The sequence below is a fragment of the Lissotriton helveticus genome, chromosome 6 (genome assembly GCF_964261635.1).
Source record: "Lissotriton helveticus chromosome 6, aLisHel1.1, whole genome shotgun sequence".
Taxonomy (NCBI): Eukaryota; Metazoa; Chordata; class Amphibia; order Caudata; family Salamandridae; genus Lissotriton; species Lissotriton helveticus.
In genome coordinates, this window is record NC_136067.1 from 259,386,910 (window position 1) to 259,407,081 (window position 20,172).

At 47.7% G+C, this 20,172-nt stretch overlaps 1 protein-coding gene across 3 annotated transcripts in view; it reads left to right on the top strand.

The window, feature by feature from the left end:
- The window catches only part of ATAD2B (ATPase family AAA domain containing 2B), a 974,520-nt gene that overhangs the window by 416,485 nt on the left and 537,863 nt on the right, over positions 1 to 20,172 (top strand). For all 3 annotated transcript variants that reach the window (XM_078647713.1, XM_078647714.1, XM_078647715.1), the window contains exons 15-16: positions 3,176 to 3,266; positions 8,144 to 8,455. In XM_078647713.1, the coding sequence (XP_078503839.1) occupies positions 3,176 to 3,266; positions 8,144 to 8,455 (403 nt within the window). The remainder of the gene's footprint in view (positions 1 to 3,175; positions 3,267 to 8,143; positions 8,456 to 20,172) is intronic.

Sequence of the window (20,172 nt, forward strand, 5' to 3'; positions counted from 1 at the left end):
TAGGTAATTTATTCTTAAATTAAATTTTTTTATATCAAGCATACAGCCTCTGTGTTAATTCACCTGCATGCTTTCATTTTTAGGTTTCGCCTGGCGTTTGCTGCGCAAGCAGTATCGCGCAGGCAAAAACTTTTGTAAACAGTATGGAGCTTAATCCCGCCTCTGTCTTCCATTGCTAGCTCCATAAATGGAGGCTAGCCATTGGAAGACAGATCTGCCCGTCATTGCCGGAGCAGATTCGTGGGCGTTCCCGCGATTTTTACTCATCCCACCCCTTTCCCTACGTCATGCGGCGGTGGGCGTGTGTTTTTTTTTTTCCCCCGTGGTGTTTTGGCCATTTTGGACGTGTGAGCTTCGGAGCCTGGTGTTGTGTAACTGCCTTCTCGTTAAGTCAAGCTTCTACAAATTAATACGGTGCAGCATAATGTATTACCTACACCTCTTTGTTGGGACTTGCAGACGGAATTTGTGGCTCTTCGGTGCAGACCCCGGCGAGTGATCTGTGCAGGAGCCGCACGCTGGTTTTCCTTTCCTTTACACACTCTACTTCGCACGATGAATTTACCAGCCACATGCACGATCCACAGCAAGATAAGAGAAAACGAAGACTTAGCAGTCAGCACCATGAAGCGGCCATGATGAGCTATACAACCAGCCCCATAAATGAGCAAGACGCTTTACGCATGGGGTGGAAGCAGAGACGCTCCCATCCGACGCTGTGGTGTGGGGCAGATTGTTGGTTCGCCTTCCCCACACCCCTGACACTCCTTTGCGGGGAGCGCGACGGCCCTGCTCAGCTGGAACCCGCTGATGCACCGTGTCACCCTCGCACCATTTGTCACCCCCGACACGCCTTTGCGGGGAGGGCGACGGCCCTGCTCAGCTGGAACCCGCTGATGCACCGTGTCACCCTCGCACCATTTGTCAGCTATCGAGAGGGAGGGCTGTGCGGGACCACCGACCCAGCGCATCATCAGCCAGCAGCGACCAGGGCGAATTACCAAAGCCCCCACGGGAGCTGCGGCCGACACCAGACTCAATTCACAGCCCACAAATGGGACAGCATGCCAGACCTGCCCCCCAAGCCCCCAGAGTGTTGGGGTATTATGCACAGCTTCACCAGTGCAAGAGCACACACTGTCACTGTACTAGGGGAGCACCAGGGAGGGAGCTAGACACGCAAGCCAGCAAACACTGCCACAACCAACAGCAGAGCAAGCATTTAATCCACCTGAAGCATGCACACGCTGATAAATGATTTATCTGCTTCAGTTTATCAGGACTAGTGCCAAAACACTGCCACGCGGAGACAAGAAGCGCTACGTGCCAGTAAAGAAACGTGAAATAAATGAAATAGCGCGATCCATTTCCAGGCGGTTTAATTTTGAGAATATGACCGATGTCAAAAGTAACATGGAATGTTTGCAGCGTTCACTTTTACAACCCTGTGCGCAGTAAACTGCAGGGCTCTCAGCGTGACGCGGCTACGTCCACTTCATTACTGGAAACAACTAGGGTTCTTAGGCATTTTATAATTCCGCAATAAGGGGTGGTCTGCTCTTATATACGTACATTGCCTCTTAAATGCGGTTAAGCATGTTTAATATCAGGGGGGGGCACACGCATCCATTCTTCCCCTTCATGTGCTTGTGTGTGTTGAATTCTTGAACTCTCAAGGAGGCAGCTTATTGACACTCCACGTGCAGCCACGTGCCCTGACACATGCCGACGCGCACGCGCAGCTCGGCCTCTTTTTACAGGTGCGTGCCCACGGCTGTTGATTACAAATGGAAACTACAATGGGACCGGAAATGACCCTTTTCGGACGTCCCACACGATATACGTAAGATATCCGTACATAAAGTCCATTATTAACGGACGTTGCAGTGTTCGCTTTTAGAATGAATGACACGACCACAGCAGCATTGCAATATCGCATTAAAACCCCCAGGAAACGTAGTAGAACGTACAGTTTGCTCTGAACAGTCCGTCCACTACTGCATCAATCCACCCATCCATACACCCATTCATCTGTCCATGTCATCCATCCTCCATCCAATCCATCCACCGACTCATCATACCAACCCACTCACATTCATCCACTACCCTCCACCCGTCCATTAATCACCAGCCACCCTCCAATGCATTAGTCATTTTTACTGTTTGCGAGAGATTAAGCTATTGGCATTGTAAATGGCAATGCCATTTATTTATCTGTTTTCAAAACCAACACACAAATACAAAATGTGTCATTTACAATGCCAATAGCTCTAACTTTTACAAAGGCGAAACCGTTGCATTGTAAATGCTTGTTTTCTTTTCTTATTTACATTTTTGTGGCAAATGCTTGCAATAAAAAAAAAGTGACCATTGCACTAGCTTCCAAAGGCCAGACCTCTTGGCTTTGCAGTTTGCATGAGTCTTTAGTCCAACCACCCAATTTATTCAAACCATGATAATGAAGACTGGGCAAAATAATCCTTTCCAGATTACGGGCAGTATGCGAGTCAAGTCTAGATTTTCTCAGGGTTGGTCCTATTTCTGTCCTTTCTTGAATCAGTTCTTTGATCGCATAGGAATGACACTTAAAATAAAAAAGGGTAAGCTTTGTGTGCAGCCTTGTATGTAATATGCCACTTCTTGCTCGCAGCATTTTTCCACTTAACAATAAATTGTCAACTTAGTTGGATCACGCTGTACTGTCCCCCTAAAATACTGCTTAACTGTTGAACACTACATAATGGTTGGAACCAATATGATCAATGTTTGTGTAGTGCCTTGGAAAAGTTAATACACAGATTTAAAGAAAAAATAATAATAATACAATTGCCAACTGATAAAAAAGTAAAGGAGGATGAATGGACAAGAAAGACCTCTCTAGGTAACATTTTATCCTATAACAGGCCATTGGCCATACAACTGGTGGTAGAATTTGTCATGACTTTGCAGTGATTGGAAAGATGTTTTTGCATGCCATACTGCATAAAGGGTGACATGCCCTTGCCTTGTTATTACCGTGTTAACAGTGTATGTTTTACCTATTGGCTTAATGCATTGTCTTGACCAAATGCCAAAGGTAATGGAAAAACCATGTTGAATACCATGTGTCTTAGTAAAATGTGCATTAAAACTATTTCTAACATTGTTAAAGATAATTGTTTTTTTTTTTTATCAGGCAAGAAAGCACATTTTACAAATTCATACCAGGGACTGGAATCCAAAATTGTCTGATGCATTCCTAGAAGAAGTAGCTGAGAAATGTGTTGGTGAGTTGAACTTTTACAGTGCTTTACATACTTATGTTACTGGCACGAGGAATAATTTCTTAATCGTAGATGTCGCTCCCACTTTTTGCATTGGTTAGTAACTCCTTTCTCTAATCCTAGACAGCGAGAACTGCACAAAACAATATTAAGGGGTGAGGTCTGCAAACACCGCTTTCTGCCAATCGCTTGAGCATTACTTACTGCTACTACCCATTTTTTGTAAGCTTCTGATAATCACAAACTGACTTTTCATTTTTGATTTTGTGTGTTGCTGTCACACCCACCCATAACAATAAATTGTAATTATGGTTGGACAATAAAAAAAAGGTTTTTCCCTCTCTCGTTTGTCTGTATGTTTTATGCACATAGTATATTGTGTAAACCAGGGGTCTCCAACGTTTTCTATAGTAAGAGCTACTTAGGTTCAATGAAAATCATTCCAAGCTACTAATATTAGAATTTTAATACTGACCATCAGCCAATTTTATGTTTTGTCTCAAATACACACTTTGACATTTTTGTATACAAAATATTAATTCTACCAAGCAAAAGCTTCTAATTTAGTAGGCGGGTGGACTGAACACAGGAGAGCTAATTATGGATAGTTAGAGCTACTAGTAGCTCACAAGCTACTTGTTGGCAAGGCCTGGTTTAAATAGAGCAGTGATCTGTGGCTGTCTCAAACTCAGTTGGCATCACCTATCTAAGAATATTTGCACCTGATGAGTCCTTGGCCATTTCTTAGGTGTGTGGAGCCAGTTCCTGTCCATGAACAAGGGATCAGACCTACATGCTTGAAAGTATGTGACAAAAGACTTTCTATACCAATATAGTGATTTTAGCTGTAGTTCCTGGAACATTCAGCAACTTTTAGTGAAAAATCTTTAGACAAAAGCATCTTGTTCCTACATTCTTTAAGATAGACAATGGGTTTCAGAAGCAGTACCAAGTGATTGGGCTCTGAATGTATAGAACTGCAGTCTGATCAGCTTTGTTTGGCACGATTCTATACAAGGATATGGTTTTCAGGACTTGGTAGAGTTTTAGCCAAGCCTCTTCAACACCCACAGTCTGGGCACGATCAGACTTGAGACGAGGAATTACAAAAAAAGATAAAAAGGCAGCAGGCTTGTCCACTACTGCTCCCAGTATCTTAAATGATTTCCCTGAATCAATCTGGACTGCTCAAACATGCTACAATTTAGTAAATAGATGAGGAGACGTCTTTTTAAAGAACAGTATGTCACAACAAATTAACGTCCACTTAGACTCCCAAAACAAAGCTTCTCAGACGATCACTCATTCACAACATCTTTGCCTAGGTGCCTGTACAGTGCTCTGCTGCCTGTTGTGTTGGTTCAGACTATATGAATACCACATACATACAGGTGGAACGTATTTTTCTCAGTGTGTAGTTCCGCACAATTGGCAGGGATGTGTCCAGTGGTTGGTAAAGCAAAGATGACCTCTCCTAAGGGTGCCACTCCTTCCTTGGGTCCTGTGGACATGGAGGCTTAAAAAATAATCTTCCTAGGTTAGGCTGCTTGGGAGAAAACCCAATGTTAGGCCTAGCAGTCATCTATGAGCACACATCTGAAAGAGACACGTTAGTGATAGATTCCTTACCTTAGAATATCCCCAGGCGTCCGACTGGATCCGGAACCTTTTGCTAGCAGTACCTCTGCGCGTCAGTAGGTGGCGTTGTGCGGCTCCGCATCCATCGCTGGTGTCGTAAGCGCTGAGATGACGTCACGGAGACTACTTGGGCGCCACCCATGCGCGCTGATGTCAGTTCTTTCTTTTTCTGTGCCAGTAAGTGCAGATCCGGTTAGTGCACGTAACTTAGTCACTTTTAGACTATCTTTTTGAGACTTTTTTATCTCTTGTTGGTCTTCTCTGCTTCTCTGGTGCAAGTAGGCATGCCTGGTTTTAAGTCCTGTGGGGCCTGCCGTCGCAGTATGTCTGTGGCGGACGCCCATGACGTCTGTCTCTACTGCCTGGAGCGCGACCACGACTCCCAGTCCTGTCTGGACTGTCTGGCCATCGCCCGAAAGCCTTGAGGGTGCGGCGCCGGAAGTTGCTTGAAGTTCGGCACTCGTCCCAGCGCCGTTTTAGGTCCAGAGGCCGTTATTGTGAATGCTTGCGAGTCCACCATCACTGCTCCTTTGGCTCCAAGTCTTCACTCTCGGATTCGGGTAAGAGATGACACAAAAAGAAGTAGAAGAAGCGTTGTCGCTCTCCGACGTCCCCCTGTTGGTCCTTGGATGCGGACGAGGGGAAAGGGGTTCCGCCCCTGCAGCTCCTTCGGAGCCTGGTATTCCAGGGGCCTACCCGCCTTACCCGGGTCTATCGGCGACTCCTGCACAGGTGCAAGAGTTTCTTGCTGCCATGGACCGCCTGTTTAGGCCTCTGGCTCGTAACGGTGCGCCTTCGGGCCCCGCGGTCCCATGTCAGGATCCTACTGGTCCGTCGACTGCTCCGGCAGATCCAGCTCCGGCGCCGCCAGCGGCTCTGTCCCTGGCGCCGCACCATGTTGCTAAGAGGTCCCACGCTGCCGGCTCTGGCCCCAGCGCCAGCCTCGGCTCCGCAGTGGATGCCGTTGGTTCCGCTTATGCCCCGGGTCCCGGACGGTTTTTCCCCCGCCTGGGATTCGAATTGGGACACGGTGCCGGGTGCCGTTCCAGGCACCGCTTGTTCCTTCCCCGATCTCTGCCCTGCCACCTCGGACTGTACCACATATGGCGGAGGTAGAGGACGACTGGGAGGAGTCCGAGGAGCCTCTGGCTCGTCAGTGTGACTGAGCAGGACTGGGCGGAAGACTTGGAGGCCGGCGGGCTTGACGTCTCCTCTGATCTGGGGTTTGCCTCTCCCCCGCCTACTACGGAGGAAGGTGCCTTGTACATGGTGGTGCTCTTTCGGGCATCTGAGGTCCTTAACCTTGATCTCCCCATGGTGGCCCTCAAGACTAATCTCCTCACTGAGGTGCTCCAGTCGGCGTCCACTTCATTGGAGCCACTAATGCCCTTTAATGACGCCCTCACTGATGTCTTGTTGGGCAATTGGTCGTGGCCCGCCACAGGGGTCCCTGTGGATAAGAACGTTGCCAGGCGTCATCGCCCAGTGCCGGGTGACCCTACTTTTCTGACCACTCACCCCACACCTGAGAGTCTGGTCATTCTAGCTTCGACGTCCCAGAGTGCCTTTCCCACGGCTTCGCCGGATAATGACTCTGAGAAGCTGGAGCAGTTCGGCAAGCAGTTCTCTTCGGCCAGCCTGGGGCTGCAGTCAGTGAACACCGCATGTCTGTTGGGCCGCTACTCCCACGCAGTGTGGGATACCGTTGCTTAGGTGTTACCTCATTGCCCGGAGGAGGTCCAGGCTGTGCTGTCCCAGTCTGTAGCCGAGGGTAGGTGTAGTAATGGTCTTACACAATTCCATTAAGATTTATTGACATAATGACACATGTGGCGCTTCGTCGCCATGCCTGGTTGAGATCTACCGGGTTTTCCCTGGACGTCCAGAGCTCGCTCATGGACATGCCCTTTGATGTCACTCGCCTGTTTGGTGATAAGGCCGACAGTGCGCTTGAGCATTTTAAGAACTCTCGTGCTACAGCCAAAGGCCCATTGGAATGAATGGGGAGTCATTCCTTATTTGCGATTAGCAATTAGCGAATCACAAATAAGGAAGCGATTTCAAGGGTGCCAGGGTGTCCAAATGACACCCTGTAGCACCCCTGAAATGGTGATTTACACTGGTGTTGCGCACACACATGTCCAAAGGACATGTGTGTGTGTAACATCCAATTTAGAAAAATGCACTTTTCGCTATTTACCACGAAGTCTGACTTCGCGGTAAATAGCGACCCCATATTGCGAATTCGCAATTTTAAAAAGGTTCATGAATAGCATTTAAAGAATCTCTAATTGAGATTCCTTAAATGCAATTCTTCGCAATATAGCGATTTCTAGTACAGCGACTTTTGCATTTGGGATGATGAATCCCAAATGCAAAAATAGCGCTCGCAAAGGGCCAGATTCTCAGAATCTGACCCTTTGCGAGCCGATTTCAGTATGATGAATTTGGTCGTATGTCGTGCTGGGTAGCTGAACTAAAGTAGGAGCTACAGCCACTTCATTCTTTCAGGCCTGTGAACCTTAGAATAAACAGGAATGTAGTAACCTCTGCTACAAAGCTTGCTGGAGAAGCTTTGGCTGACTAGTGCTTTACAGTCCCCTGTTGAGTCTTAATCACAGAGACAAGTGCCTGAGAGATTAAATACACCCACCAGGGATGATGGAGCTGAGCCATACATCGAATATGAACATGCCCAGGAATATAATTAGACCTTCTTTTGTGCTACTTAAAAAATTAAATTCCATACCCTCTCTGTCTTGTTGACATTTCTTAAGTCTGTTGGAAGGCAAGTTGTCTGTTGGAGTAAACTCACTTGTACAGCAATTTCATTACCTCTGATCTGCAGAGAGTTATATAATTCAAAACCCAGTGCTTTGCCCGGCCACATTATTTCATACAAATGGACCTAAGTCTTAATCCTGCTAAAAATGCTTAAACTTTTATATCATTGAAAGCACTCCAATTTAGGGTCGTTCGGAGATGGGTAACCCATAGTTAGATGGTTTATGGTTTGCTTTTTGTAAAGTCACTTGTTTTAAGTGCTTGACAATAACTTATCTCAGGCTCACATTGTGAAAAGGGGAGTTATTTTGGTTAACCTTTGTTCCACTAATACGGAGTGATTTTTCTCTTTCATGAAATAGTACGTTGTTGTTTAATATTTTTAGATTAAAAGATATTTATATTTAGTAGTAGCTGGATAATTGTAGACATACACATTTTTCCTTTTCTTTTGTCAGGTTATTGTGGAGCAGACATCAAAGCACTTTGCACAGAAGCTGCCCTTATTGCTCTTCGTCGGCGCTATCCTCAGATTTACCACAGCAATGAAAAACTGCAACTAGATATTTCTTCAGTAGTTCTTGGTGCACAGGATTTTTTCCATGCAATGAAGAACATTGTGCCTGCTTCACAGCGTGCCATTATATGTCCAGGACATGCACTAACACCGGTCATTAAACCACTGCTGGAAAGAACCTTCAATAACATTCTAACTATTTTATATGAAGTATTTCCACATGCAGAATTCAGCAGCGGAAACAAAAGCGAAGGTATATTCTTCTTAATTCACTGTTAGTTTCCTTGTTGAGTGTATATGAATAGCATATGTTTCTGTCGGTGAGCTGTCTTAAGAAAGAAAAAAAGACTTCTCTCAAGCTGCAGCTCTTTAACAGGATCACTTATGATTTTCCAGCAGGTTGATGAAATGTTTATGTATTTATGTATAGTACCTCAGTCATATGATAAATGAACTTGAAAGGGTGGAATTTGCAAGGATTTTAACTTTGGGCGGTGTTGGTTTGCTCCTGCAAAGAAACTACCCCTCACACATAGTCTCGAAAGCAAAGAAGAGAGCGTCCAATAACAACCGGGACGCTCTCCTGGAACCTAAGACTATCCCTGTACCAAGTAGCGACAGCGATAGGAGACCGATCTGTATCACCACTTATAATGTGGCTTCTGATAAAGTATCAAAGATTGTGAAAAAACATTGGAGGACCCTCAACAGCGGAGGCCTAGATTTGGCGTTACCTATGTTCAGCCACTGAAAAGGTAGAAACCTAAAAGACCTGTTGGTACATACCCGGCCAAGAGAAAAGGTGGGACAAGTACGTCTTCTACATCCATTGCCAGTAGGTCACTATCCATGCACTGACTGTAGTGTTTGCCACTTAACAATGGCAACTAAGAAAGTGACATTCAGCAATGGGGTCACCTGGGACATAAGATCATACTCCAATTGTAATACAAAAGGCATGGTTTACATGATCACGTGTGCGTGCAATCTGCACTACATTGGAATGACGACAAGAAAGGTCTGCACACGCATGATAGAACACCGCAGCAGCTTTAGGTGCAAACATTCTAACACCAAAATGACCACACATTTCTTAGAAAAGGGACACACCACAAACAACTTCAACTGGGTGGTCCTTGAGACTCTACAGCCACAATATGACCTAGAAAAGAAACTACTGGAAAAAGAGCAACGCTGGGTCTTCAAGCTTAGGTCTCATGTCTTGGGTCTAAATGATGACATACCATGGGGGCAACTGACATAGACAACCATTCAGACAGCAGGTTCCCACAAACATGAAATGAGAAAAGAGTGCACAGACCTTAGTCTAGGTGTACTGGGATACTGGCCGAAGAAGATGGGTTGTAACACTACTATATATTCACCCATCCATTCAGATATGCATTAAGGATAAACAAAAACTACTATCACTAGTGGCACCTAACTCAAGTATTTGAAAACACCATAGGGTCTGAATAACACTGTGTTAATACCCTATTAATGAACTACAAGAATTTATAAAAACGGGTCATACATCGTTTTTTAACCAAAAAAAGGGGGAGATATTCATAATATACCAACTGTTAATATGAGATTGAGTAATTTATCGTTTTCAAAAATGAGACCCCTCTCGTGTGTAAAAATAGTTTTCAATAGTGGAACATCCTAGGGGACACACAAGATGGCGCCCGCTCTTTTGGATAGTAACTAGCACCTATCGGGAATTAGGTCCGATTTTATACAATTGCCCAGATACTTTTACTTTTGTGAGCCTATAGTGTGCGAATCTGGTAATACTTGTCTTCTCGAAAACGAGGCCCCTATGAGTTAAATATTGTAAAAAACTGTACCAGAATCACGGAATACACCCAAGATGGCCCCCGTGAAGCACGCGACTATCGCGTGTACACGCGCTACTCTTTCTAGTCTCACACCAGGAAGCGGGATATATGAGCAAGAACCGCCCAAGGTCCACTAACATTCGGACCGGAGGGGTTTGCCTAGGTGAGACCGATTGTGGTATCCCGGCAGCAAGCAAGTGTATTGTGTAGCGCCTTTGGAGGCACAGACACTGGGATAATCTCCCAGTTCTCTTACCAGCCTCTGGGAAATATCTAGGAAAACAGCTAAGGCTAACAAAAACCATTCTTCTATTTTTCTCAGATCTACCAGGATATTGTACCCCTACCGATTCCATGGGGCACAGTTAAGCCTTTTTTCATGTGTGTAAAAATGTTTTTTTGTGTGAGCGTAGTCACAACAGTATGTTTGTGTTATGTGTGTGTTCACTGTGTGCTCACCAAGAGGTGCTTAACCATGTTTTTATTCCTGAAAAAACGTCTTCACATCAATGGGCCACATTAAATACAGTCAATATTTTCAAAGGTCCATGCAATATGTGTCGTGTGAAATTACAAGGGAAACTTGATACCCCGTAACTATCACTATTGTTTTCCTTTTATCTTACAGGACCACGTGATTAAGTTTGGTTGCGTAGGTACCAGATGTATGCCTCATTTATTTGTAGCATTGAATTAAATATTATCAGTTTGCATTTAATAGCTTATTAGGCTTTAAATAAGGAGTGGCGAACACAGGGCTGGTCCCTGTGTAGCCCTGAGGAAGTGCTAGGGGGACGCACGAAACATGTTGGCAGACAGTAGTTGTTAGGTACACCTAAACCCATCACAATTTTGGTATCCTACCATTTCTACCCCATTTTTAGCTTTACCACCTAGGAGCCGGAATAAAGTTTTTGCAACTCACTAGGCAGGTAATTTTAACTTATCACATGAACTCCACTCCTTCACATCACATTCCTTGCACCACACATAGTCCTTTGTAAGTGCTCCTACGTAATTCCGCAAGTCGCAGCACGCCCCAGTCCGTAGAGGGCTGGAATGGCCCCTATGATGAAGCATGTCACCGTGGGGCAACCCTGGTGAGTGAGGGGACACCTAAAAAGAGGAATATATTTTTCCCTTTTTTTCTTTCTTGGAACTATTGACACTATTCCAACACCAGTGTGTTTTGGGAATACATATATTGACTACGGCTGGGTTCTTGATCTCTGTCCTCAGAGATCTTGTGTGACTTATTAATACTTGGAGGGTGAGCCCTAGCCTTTCTCCCTCTACCTCCCTTTTTGTTAATGTATGTACCAGCATATCTTCCCATAGGAACAAGATAGGACATAAAAGTCTGGTATCCCTGAACTCCGAATTTAATAACACATCTTTTAGGAAAGGTTGTTTTTAAATCCTGTGTTTGAGAACAGCACTTTTAGAAAGTAGCTGTACTCTTGTCTGACCTTTCTGTGTGCCTTGGCCTGTTTGTGAATTGACTGTCCGGTTTGAGAGTGGCAGGGGCTGGGAGCCCCCAGGAGGATGGCTGGGTCAGCCCTAGGCTGAATGACTGCATTTGCAACTTGAGTGGTGGGAGGAGGTAGCACCTGGGCCTGAATAGGGCTGTTCCTGCCTTCCACAATGCTGGCTCCACCTCCTGCTGGGCGGCTGACGACCCTGCCCCTCACTCTGAAAGGAAAGGAGAAGCCAGGAAAATAAAGTGCTCAAGGAACACTCAGAACTGGTTCAGACCGGGCTCAGGGCCCACTTGCACAAAGAGAACAAAGACTTTTAGGGGTACAAGTACAGGACCCCTGACAACAGAAAATTAGAGGAACCTCTGTCAAGGAGAAAGCTGAAACTGAAGAAGGAAGACTGTCCTGCTGTTGCTTCTGGACTGACCTGTTGTTGCTTTGCTGCCAAGGAAAGGGGCAGGACTTTGCTTTGTGCGGTGTCACCTTGCTTGAAGGAATCTCCAAGGGCCTGTTGTGAGCTGGCTCCCTGTTATGAAGTCCCAGGAACTAAAGGACTTCACCCCCAGCTTTCCTGAACTCTATTGAGAGAGTTCTGTCCTTCTTGGAGTGCGTGGCCCATGTGTGGTGCCTTTGGGAAGTTGTACCTGTGTTGGGAAGCTGCAAACCAAGCTTTTAAAGAACTTTCTGCAAGTTTTGTCGCAAATCCCGGCTGAGCGAGAAAATTCCCGCCGCTACGAAGACCGAGATCGTCGCAGCGCCTGTTGCCGCTGCCTGAAGACGTCGCACCCTTCATTAGCAGGAAGATTTCTGCCGCTGCGAACATCGTCGCAGAGCCTGTCATCACTGGGTGAGATCACCGCATCACATCACTGCGAGAATCGTCGCAGAGCCCCGAGAATCATCGCGTCGTGCCTTTGCAAGTATTTTCCTATGGAACCTCCGCACCGGAATCCATACAAGTCATCGCCTTCCTCCCCATACAGATTGGATTTGTCACTATACACCGCTACACCCAGCAGAATTGTTGCTAACACCTCTTCAGGGTCTCAGGAGTAGCGCTTCGCTTGTTTTCCACAGCAACAGCTTCTGTTTTGGAACTTTGTCGCATTTAAAGGTACTGTTGGCTAAACGTGACGCTACTGTGAACTTTAAACACAACTGTGTAATATTTTAACACCAACATTAAGAACTCTTTTGCAACCTTATTCTTGAACTGTGTATGTTGGATTTTTGTCGTTTTGGTCTTGTGTAGTTTAGATTAAATACCTTTGTTTTTCTAAACTGTTGTAGAGTCAGTTTGTGGTGTTTTCACTGTGTTACTGTGAGTTTTGGTACAAATACTTTACACATTGCCTTTGATAAGCCTTGACTGCTCGTGCCAAGCTACCAAGGGGGTGAGCAGGGGTTATCTCAGATGGTTTCCTCCTTACCCTGACTAGAAGCAAGGGTCCCTATTTGGACAGTGTTACCTACCCCTGCCAACTAGAGACCCCCAGTTCTAACATTGTTGGTCAGCGGTGGGATTTGAACTTGTATTTGTACTAGACCCACAGTGATTAGTGTACATCACTAGTGAGTGCAGAGCACTACGCCAACGCGTACTACTGTTTTTTTGGTTGGTTCTATTTTTGAGTTACTTTTCAAAGCATCATGTCTGTGAGTGGAAAAGCACCCAGTGTGGAGGCAGAATTGGAATTGGAATTTGTCATTGAGCATTTGTATTCCTACAGAGCAAAAGATCTTAAGCAATTCTGCCAACAGTTTGTGTGCCCCATAAAGAGCAACGCCAGGAAAGAGGAGTTGCAGAGAATCTTGAAGGCCCATTGGGAGGCACAAGAGGGAAATGATGCAAGTACAGGGAATGGTTTTCAAATCACAGATCTGCCTGTGAGCAGAGTAGGCCCAAGGCATGGCAGCAACCATTCCAGTAGGGGTTTAACTCAAGAAGAGTTGGGGGAGAACCAAAGAGTGAGAGAATATGACTTGGAAGTCCTGAAGTTAAAAATGAAGCACTTGGAAATGGAAAAGGAGGGAGAAAAGGGGGTGGAAAAGAGCAAAAGTGCCCGCACCTTGGAGGAAAAGAAATTGCTTTTGGCTCATGACTTGAGCATGAGAGAACTGGATCTTAAAGCCAAGGAGGTGGATGCCAGTTAAAATGTTGGCAGCGCACAGCCAGTGCAGGGGGTAAAGTATATATTCCCAAGGATCTTGTACAAAATTACAATAGGAGTGAGGATATTTATGCCGGGTTTACTTCTTATGAGATTGCATTGAGAATGAATGGTGTGCCTAAACAGCATTGGGGGACGGGCCTGTGGAAACATTTTATGGCTTCTGGGAGGAGTGCTCTAGAGTTAGCAGGTGCCATGACCTACCCAAATATGAAGGAGGCCCTATGTCTCCGGTATGGACTTACTCCAGAGCAGTACAGACTGCAGTTTAGAAACTCTAAGAAGAAAGAGTCTGAGACTTGGATGGAGTGTGTAAATTTGTACTCTCATGCACTGGAAGGTTGGATGAAGGGCAGCAAAGTAACTGATTATAAGGGGTTGTTGCATTTAATTAGTTGGGAGCACTTGAGTAGTCTTTGTATTCTAGAGCTGCACCAGCATCTTTTAGACAGCAAGCTGACAGACCCCATTGAGCTTGCTAAGGAGGCGGGCCGCTGGACCCGTGCCAGAGTCCACAGAGGAATTGTGGGTACCACAGCCAAAGGTGGGCAGGGTCCCCAGCAGAAGAATGGGGGACAAGGGTAACCAAAAGTTCTCTCAAGGGCCCCAAAATAGTTCCCAGGGAAAGGAGTCCCAATCCCCCAGACCTAGACAGCCATGACCCCCTAGGGGCAGATGGGAAAACAGAGGTCCTCCTTCCTGCTTTCACTGCATTGAGGTGGGACATGTTATCAACAGGTGCCCCAAGAAACCCCCAGCACCTGCTGGTGCTCCAGCCCCAGGGTTAGCAAGTGCAGCTTTGAGAGGGGATTTGATTTCTAGTGGGGAAGGGGAGCTAGCAGTGATGACCCTTGTCTCTTTAGGAGACCAAGAGATGGTCCAGGAAACCTTACTGCACCCTAACATGAAGAAATACGGGCAGAAGGTGACTGTCAATAGGAGGGAGATAAAGGCTCTGAGAGACACAGGAGCCAGTGTGACATCCGTGAGGTGTCAGTGGGTGTCTGAAGAGCAGTGTATCCCCAATGTACTCCGGCCGGTAGTTGCAGCTGATAGCTCAGAGCGCCTCTGCAAAGTGGCGCGTGTTCCCTTTGAATGGGGAGGGGTCTCTGGTCTCTTGGAAGTTGTTGTCAGTGATGCCTTGCCTGTAGACTGTCTGCTAGGTAATGACCTGGAGAGTTCTCCATGGAAGGATGTGGAACTCATTTGGAGATGTTGGGTTTGCCTGCGTCGATCTGTGTGACCACGCGTGCTATGGCAGCCAGTAGGGGTGATTCAGCAGAACTGGAGCCTGAAACAGTGGCCCAGAGACCTGCCAGGAGAGAAATGGGCAGAGGGCATGGGAAACCAACCCCAGCCTTTCCCACGGTCCAGGAAGGAGCAGAACCTGAGGGGGATCCCCTGGAACCTACAGGGGAACAGGTGGCCGAATTGGGCTACCTACCTGAGCTGACCCATTGGCAGCAAGAAGGTGGGCCCTCCAGGGAGGAATTCTGCAAGGGGCAGAAAGAGTACCCTTCTCTTGTTGGCATGCGGCAACAGGCTGCAGACCAGGCAGCAGGTGGAGCGTCCAGAGATCACTTCATCTACTGCGAAGATGAGTTGTTGTATAGTGAGCCTAAGTTTGCTGAGCCCGGTGCAGCTTGTGTGCTGGTGGTACCCACGAGCTTCAGGAACTTCCTAATGGGTCTGGCTCATGACGTGCCTCTAGCAGGACATCTGGGGCAAGACCAGACCTACCACAGGCTTGTCGCTCACTTCTACTGGCCCCAGATGAAGAAGAACGTCGGTACCTTTTGTAGAGCTTGCCAAACATGTCAGGCCAGTGGCAAGACTGGAGTGAAGTGCAAGGCACCCCTCCAACCCTTTCCTGTGGTGAGCACCCCTTTCGAGCGGGTGGGCATCGACATTGTGGGGCCCCTGGACCCCAAGACAGCCTTAGGCAACAGGTTCATCCTGGTCTTGGTGGAACATGCCAGCCAGTACCCGGAAGCAGTTCCTCTCAGGACAATCACAGCACCCGTGGTGAGCCGTGCATTGATGGGGATCTTTTCCCGTGTGGGATTCCCCAGAGAGGTGGTCTCTGACCGGGGTACCAACTTCATCTCTAGGTACATGATGTCTCTGTGGGAGGAGTGTGGGGTAACAAATAAGTTCACCACTCCTTACCACCCTCAAGGAAATGGGTTGGTTGAAAGGTTCAACTGCCCCCTGAAAGGTATGATTATGGGCTTAGCATAGCCCATGAGACGGCAGTGGGACGTCTTTTTACCATGCCTGTTTGCCTACAGGGAAGTTCCTCAGAAGTCCCTAGGGTTCAGTCCCTTTGAACTCCTGTATGGCCAACCTGTTAGAGGACCTCTCACACTGGGGAAGGAGGGATGGGAGAAATCCCATAGAAACCCCCCTCAGGATGTGTTCAGCTATGTGCTGGCCAATCGCAACCAGACACAACGCTTCAGGAAGCTCGCTCAGGAGAACCTGGAAGCTAGCCAGGAAGAAATGAAAAGATGGTATGACCAAAATACTACTCTGGTAGAATTTCAACCTGGGCAGAAAGTGTGGGTGATGGCGCCAGTGGAGCCTTGTGCGCTCCAAGACAAGTGGACTGGGCCATATGAGGTGGTGGAGCGCAAGAGCAAAGTAACCTACCTGGTTAATTTGAAGACTCCCAGGCAGCCCCTGAGTCTTGCATGTGAACCGCCTCAAACCACACTTTGAGAGGTCTGAAGTGACAATGATCATGGCTACAGATGCTGGAGGGGAAGAGGATAGTGATCCTCTCCTTGACCTCCTGGCAGCTAAGGAGCAAGATGGGTCAGTGGATGGAGTGGTCCTCTTGCCCACCCTGACCCCCAGAACAGCAGAGGGACTGTCGCCAAGTGTTCGGTCAGTTTGCCTCCCTGACCCCAGGTGTCACCAATTGGTGCGTCCATGATGTGGACACTGGAGATAGTCTGCTTGTGAAACAGAAATTGTACAGGGTAGCTGACAAGGTCAGGGCCAGCAACAAGGAGGAGGTTTCCAAGATGGTGGCGCTAGGGGTGATTGAGCCCACCTGCAGCCCCTGGGCTAGCCCAGTGGTCTTGGTACCAAAAGCTGCTGCGCCCAGTGCCACTCCAGAACTCCGGTTTTGTGTGGACTACCGTTGGCTCAATGTGGTCACCAAGACTGACGCACACCACATCCCCAGAGCTGATGAGCTTTTGGATCGGTTGGGAGCTGCCCGGTACCTCAGTATGTTTGATTTAATTCTGGGTACTGGCAGATTGCCTTAACTGATGGGGCCAAAGAGAGGTCAGCATTCTCAACGCCAGAGAGGCACTTCCAGTTCGAGTCATGCCCTTTGGGTTGAAGAATGCCTCTGCCACCTTCCAGAGACTAGTTAACCAGGTACTGACCGGGCTGGAGGAATTCAGCGCCGGATACCTGATGACATTGCTGTGTTGAGCTCCACGTGGGATGAACATTTGCAATACCTCTGTGAAGTGTTGAAGGCTCTGCAAAGGGCAGGCCTCACTATCAAGGCCAGCAAGTGCCAGAAAGGGCAGGGATCTGTGGTATACTTGGGACACCAGCTAGGGAGCGGCCAGGTGGCGCCCCTACAGGCAAAGATTGATACCATTCTGGCTTGGGAGTCCCCCAAGACCCAGACAGGGGTGAGAGCCTTCTAGGACTCACCGGGTATTACAGACGGGTTGTCAAGGGATATAGCATCATCGTTGCCTCCATGATAGAGCTGACCTCCAAGAGGCAGCCCAAGAAAGTGAGTTGGACCGAAGCCTGCCAGACTGCTTTTGATGCCCTAAAGACTGCCATATGCACAGCACCGGTGCTCAAGGCACCCGACTTCTCCAGTGAGTTCATAGTGCAGACAGACGCTTCAGAGCATGGTGTGGGAGCAGTACTCTCACAGATCAATGACGAGGGCTGGGACCAGCCTGTAGCTTTCATTAGTAGGAGGCTACTCCCCAGGGAACAGAGGTGGAGTGCAATTTAAAGGGAAGCTTTTGCTGTGGTCTGGGCTCTGAAGAAGTTGAGGCCCTACCTGTTTGGGACTCACTTCCGTGTTCAGACAGACTACAGGCCCCTCAGATGGTTAATGCAGATGAGGGGTGAGATCCCAAAACTGTTGAGGTGGTCCATCTCCCTACAGGGAATGGACTTCACGGTCGAACACCACCCTGGCACAGAACACGCCAATGCTGATGGTCTGTCCAGGTTTTTCCGCCTTATTAAAGAGAACTCACAAGAGGGTGGGCAGTTTTACCCACTTTTAGCTGGAGGGGACACGTGTTAGACCTGGCATCCTTGGCGGGGTTTCCCCCTATCTTTTTGCCTCTATCTCCTGTATTTTTGAGGCTGTGCTGGATTTCGATTTTGCTGGTTAGATGCTTTGGACACACTGCCACTGCTGATCAGTGTCAGATTGTAAGTGCTCCCTGTGTAAATTGTTATTGTAATTGGATATACCTGATTGGCATATTTGTATCTCCCAGAAGTACCTAGCAAAGTGCACTGAGTGTGCCAGGGCTGGTGGTGTCAAATGCTACTAGAGGGCCTGCAGCACTGATTGTGCCACCCACATGAGTAGCCCTAAAATGGTGTCTCGGGTCTGCCACCGCAGTGCCTGTGTGCAGTCTGTGAACTGCCATGTCCTCCTGGTCAGTGTCCCCACTGACCGGGCCTAACCCTTCCCTTTCTGTACACATTGGTCACCCCTATGGAAGGCCCAAGGTACCCCCTTGGGCAGGGTGCATTGTATGTGAAAAGTAGGGCATGTACTTGTGCAGGTGACATGCTCTGGTAGTGAATTACAGCCATTTTCGTTTTTCACTGCTGTAAGGCTATCTTGCTCCATAGGCTATCATGGGGGATGGTGGCTACAGTGGCTACCAGCATATCTTCCCATAGGAACAAGATAGGACATTAAAGTCTGGTATCCCTGAACTCAGAATTTAATAACACATCTTTTAGGAAAGGTTGTTTTAAAATCTTGTGTTTGAGAACAGCACTTTTAGAAAGTAGCTGTTCTCTTGTCTGACCTTCCTGTGTGCATTGGCCTGTTTGTGAATTGACTGTCCGGTTTGAGAGTGGCAGGGGCTGGGGAGCCCCCAGGAGGCTGACTGGGTCAGCCCTAGGCTGAATGACTGCATTTGCAACGTGGGTGGTGGGAGGAGATAGCACCTGGGCCTGAATAGGGTTGTGCCTGCCTTCCACAATGCTGGCTCCACCTCCTGCTGGGCGGCTGACGACCCTGCCCCTCACTCTGAAAGGAAAGGAGAAGCCAGGAAGACAAAGTGCTCAAAGAACACCCAGAACTGGTTCAGACAGGGCTCAGGGTCCACTTGCACAAAGAGAACAAAGACTTTTAGGGGTATAAGTACAGGACCCCTGACAACAGAAAATTAGATCATCCTGGAATCAAGAAGGAACCTCTGCCAAGGAGAAAGCTGAAACTGAAGAAGGAAGATTGTCCAGCTGTTGCTCTGCTGGATTGCCCTGCTGTTGCTTTGCTGCATTGCCCTGCTGTTGCTTTGCTGCCAAGGAGAGGGGAAGGACTTTGCTTTGTGCTGTGTCCCCTTGCTTGAAGGAATCTCCAAGGGCCTGTTGTGAGCTGGCTCCCAGGAACAAAAGGACTTCACCCCCAGCTTTCCTGAACTCTATTGAGTGAGTTCTGTCCTTCCTGGAGTGCGTGGCCCATGTGTGGTGCCTTTGGAAGTTGTACCTGTGTTGGGAAGCTGGAAACCAAGCTTTTAAAGAACTTTCTGCAAGTTTTGTCTCAAACCCGGCTGAGCGAGAAAATTCCCGCCGCTACAAAGACCGAGATCGTCGCAGCGCCTGACGCCGCTGCCTGAAGACGTCGCACCCTTCGTTAGCGGGAAGATTTCCGCCGCTGCGAACATCGTCGCAGAGCCTGTCATCGCTGGGTGAGATCACCGCATCACGTTGCTGCGAGAATCGTCGCAGAGCCTCGAGAATCATCGCATCGTGCCTTTTCGAGCATTTTCCTACGGAACCTCCGCACCGCAATCCATACAAGTCATCGCCTTCCTCACCATACAGATTAGATTCGGCGCTACATGCCGCTACACCCAGCGGAAATGTTGCTAACGCCTCCCCAGGGTCTCAGGAGTAACGCTTCGCTTGTTTTCCACCGCAACAGCTTCTGTTTTGGAACTTTGTCACATTTAAAGGTACTGTTGGCTAAATGTGACGCTACTGGGAACTTTTCACGCAACTGTGTATTATTTTAACGCTAACATTAAGAACTCTCTTGCAACCATATTCTTGAACTGTGTGTGTTGGATTTTTGTCGTTTTGGTCTTGTGTAGTTTAGATTAAATACCTTTATTTTTCTAAACTTCTACACATTGCCTTTGATAAGCTTTGACTGCTCGTGCCAAGCTACCAAGGGCGTGAGCAGGGGTTATCTCAGAGGGTTTCCTCCTTACCCTGACTAGAAGCAAGGGTCCCTAT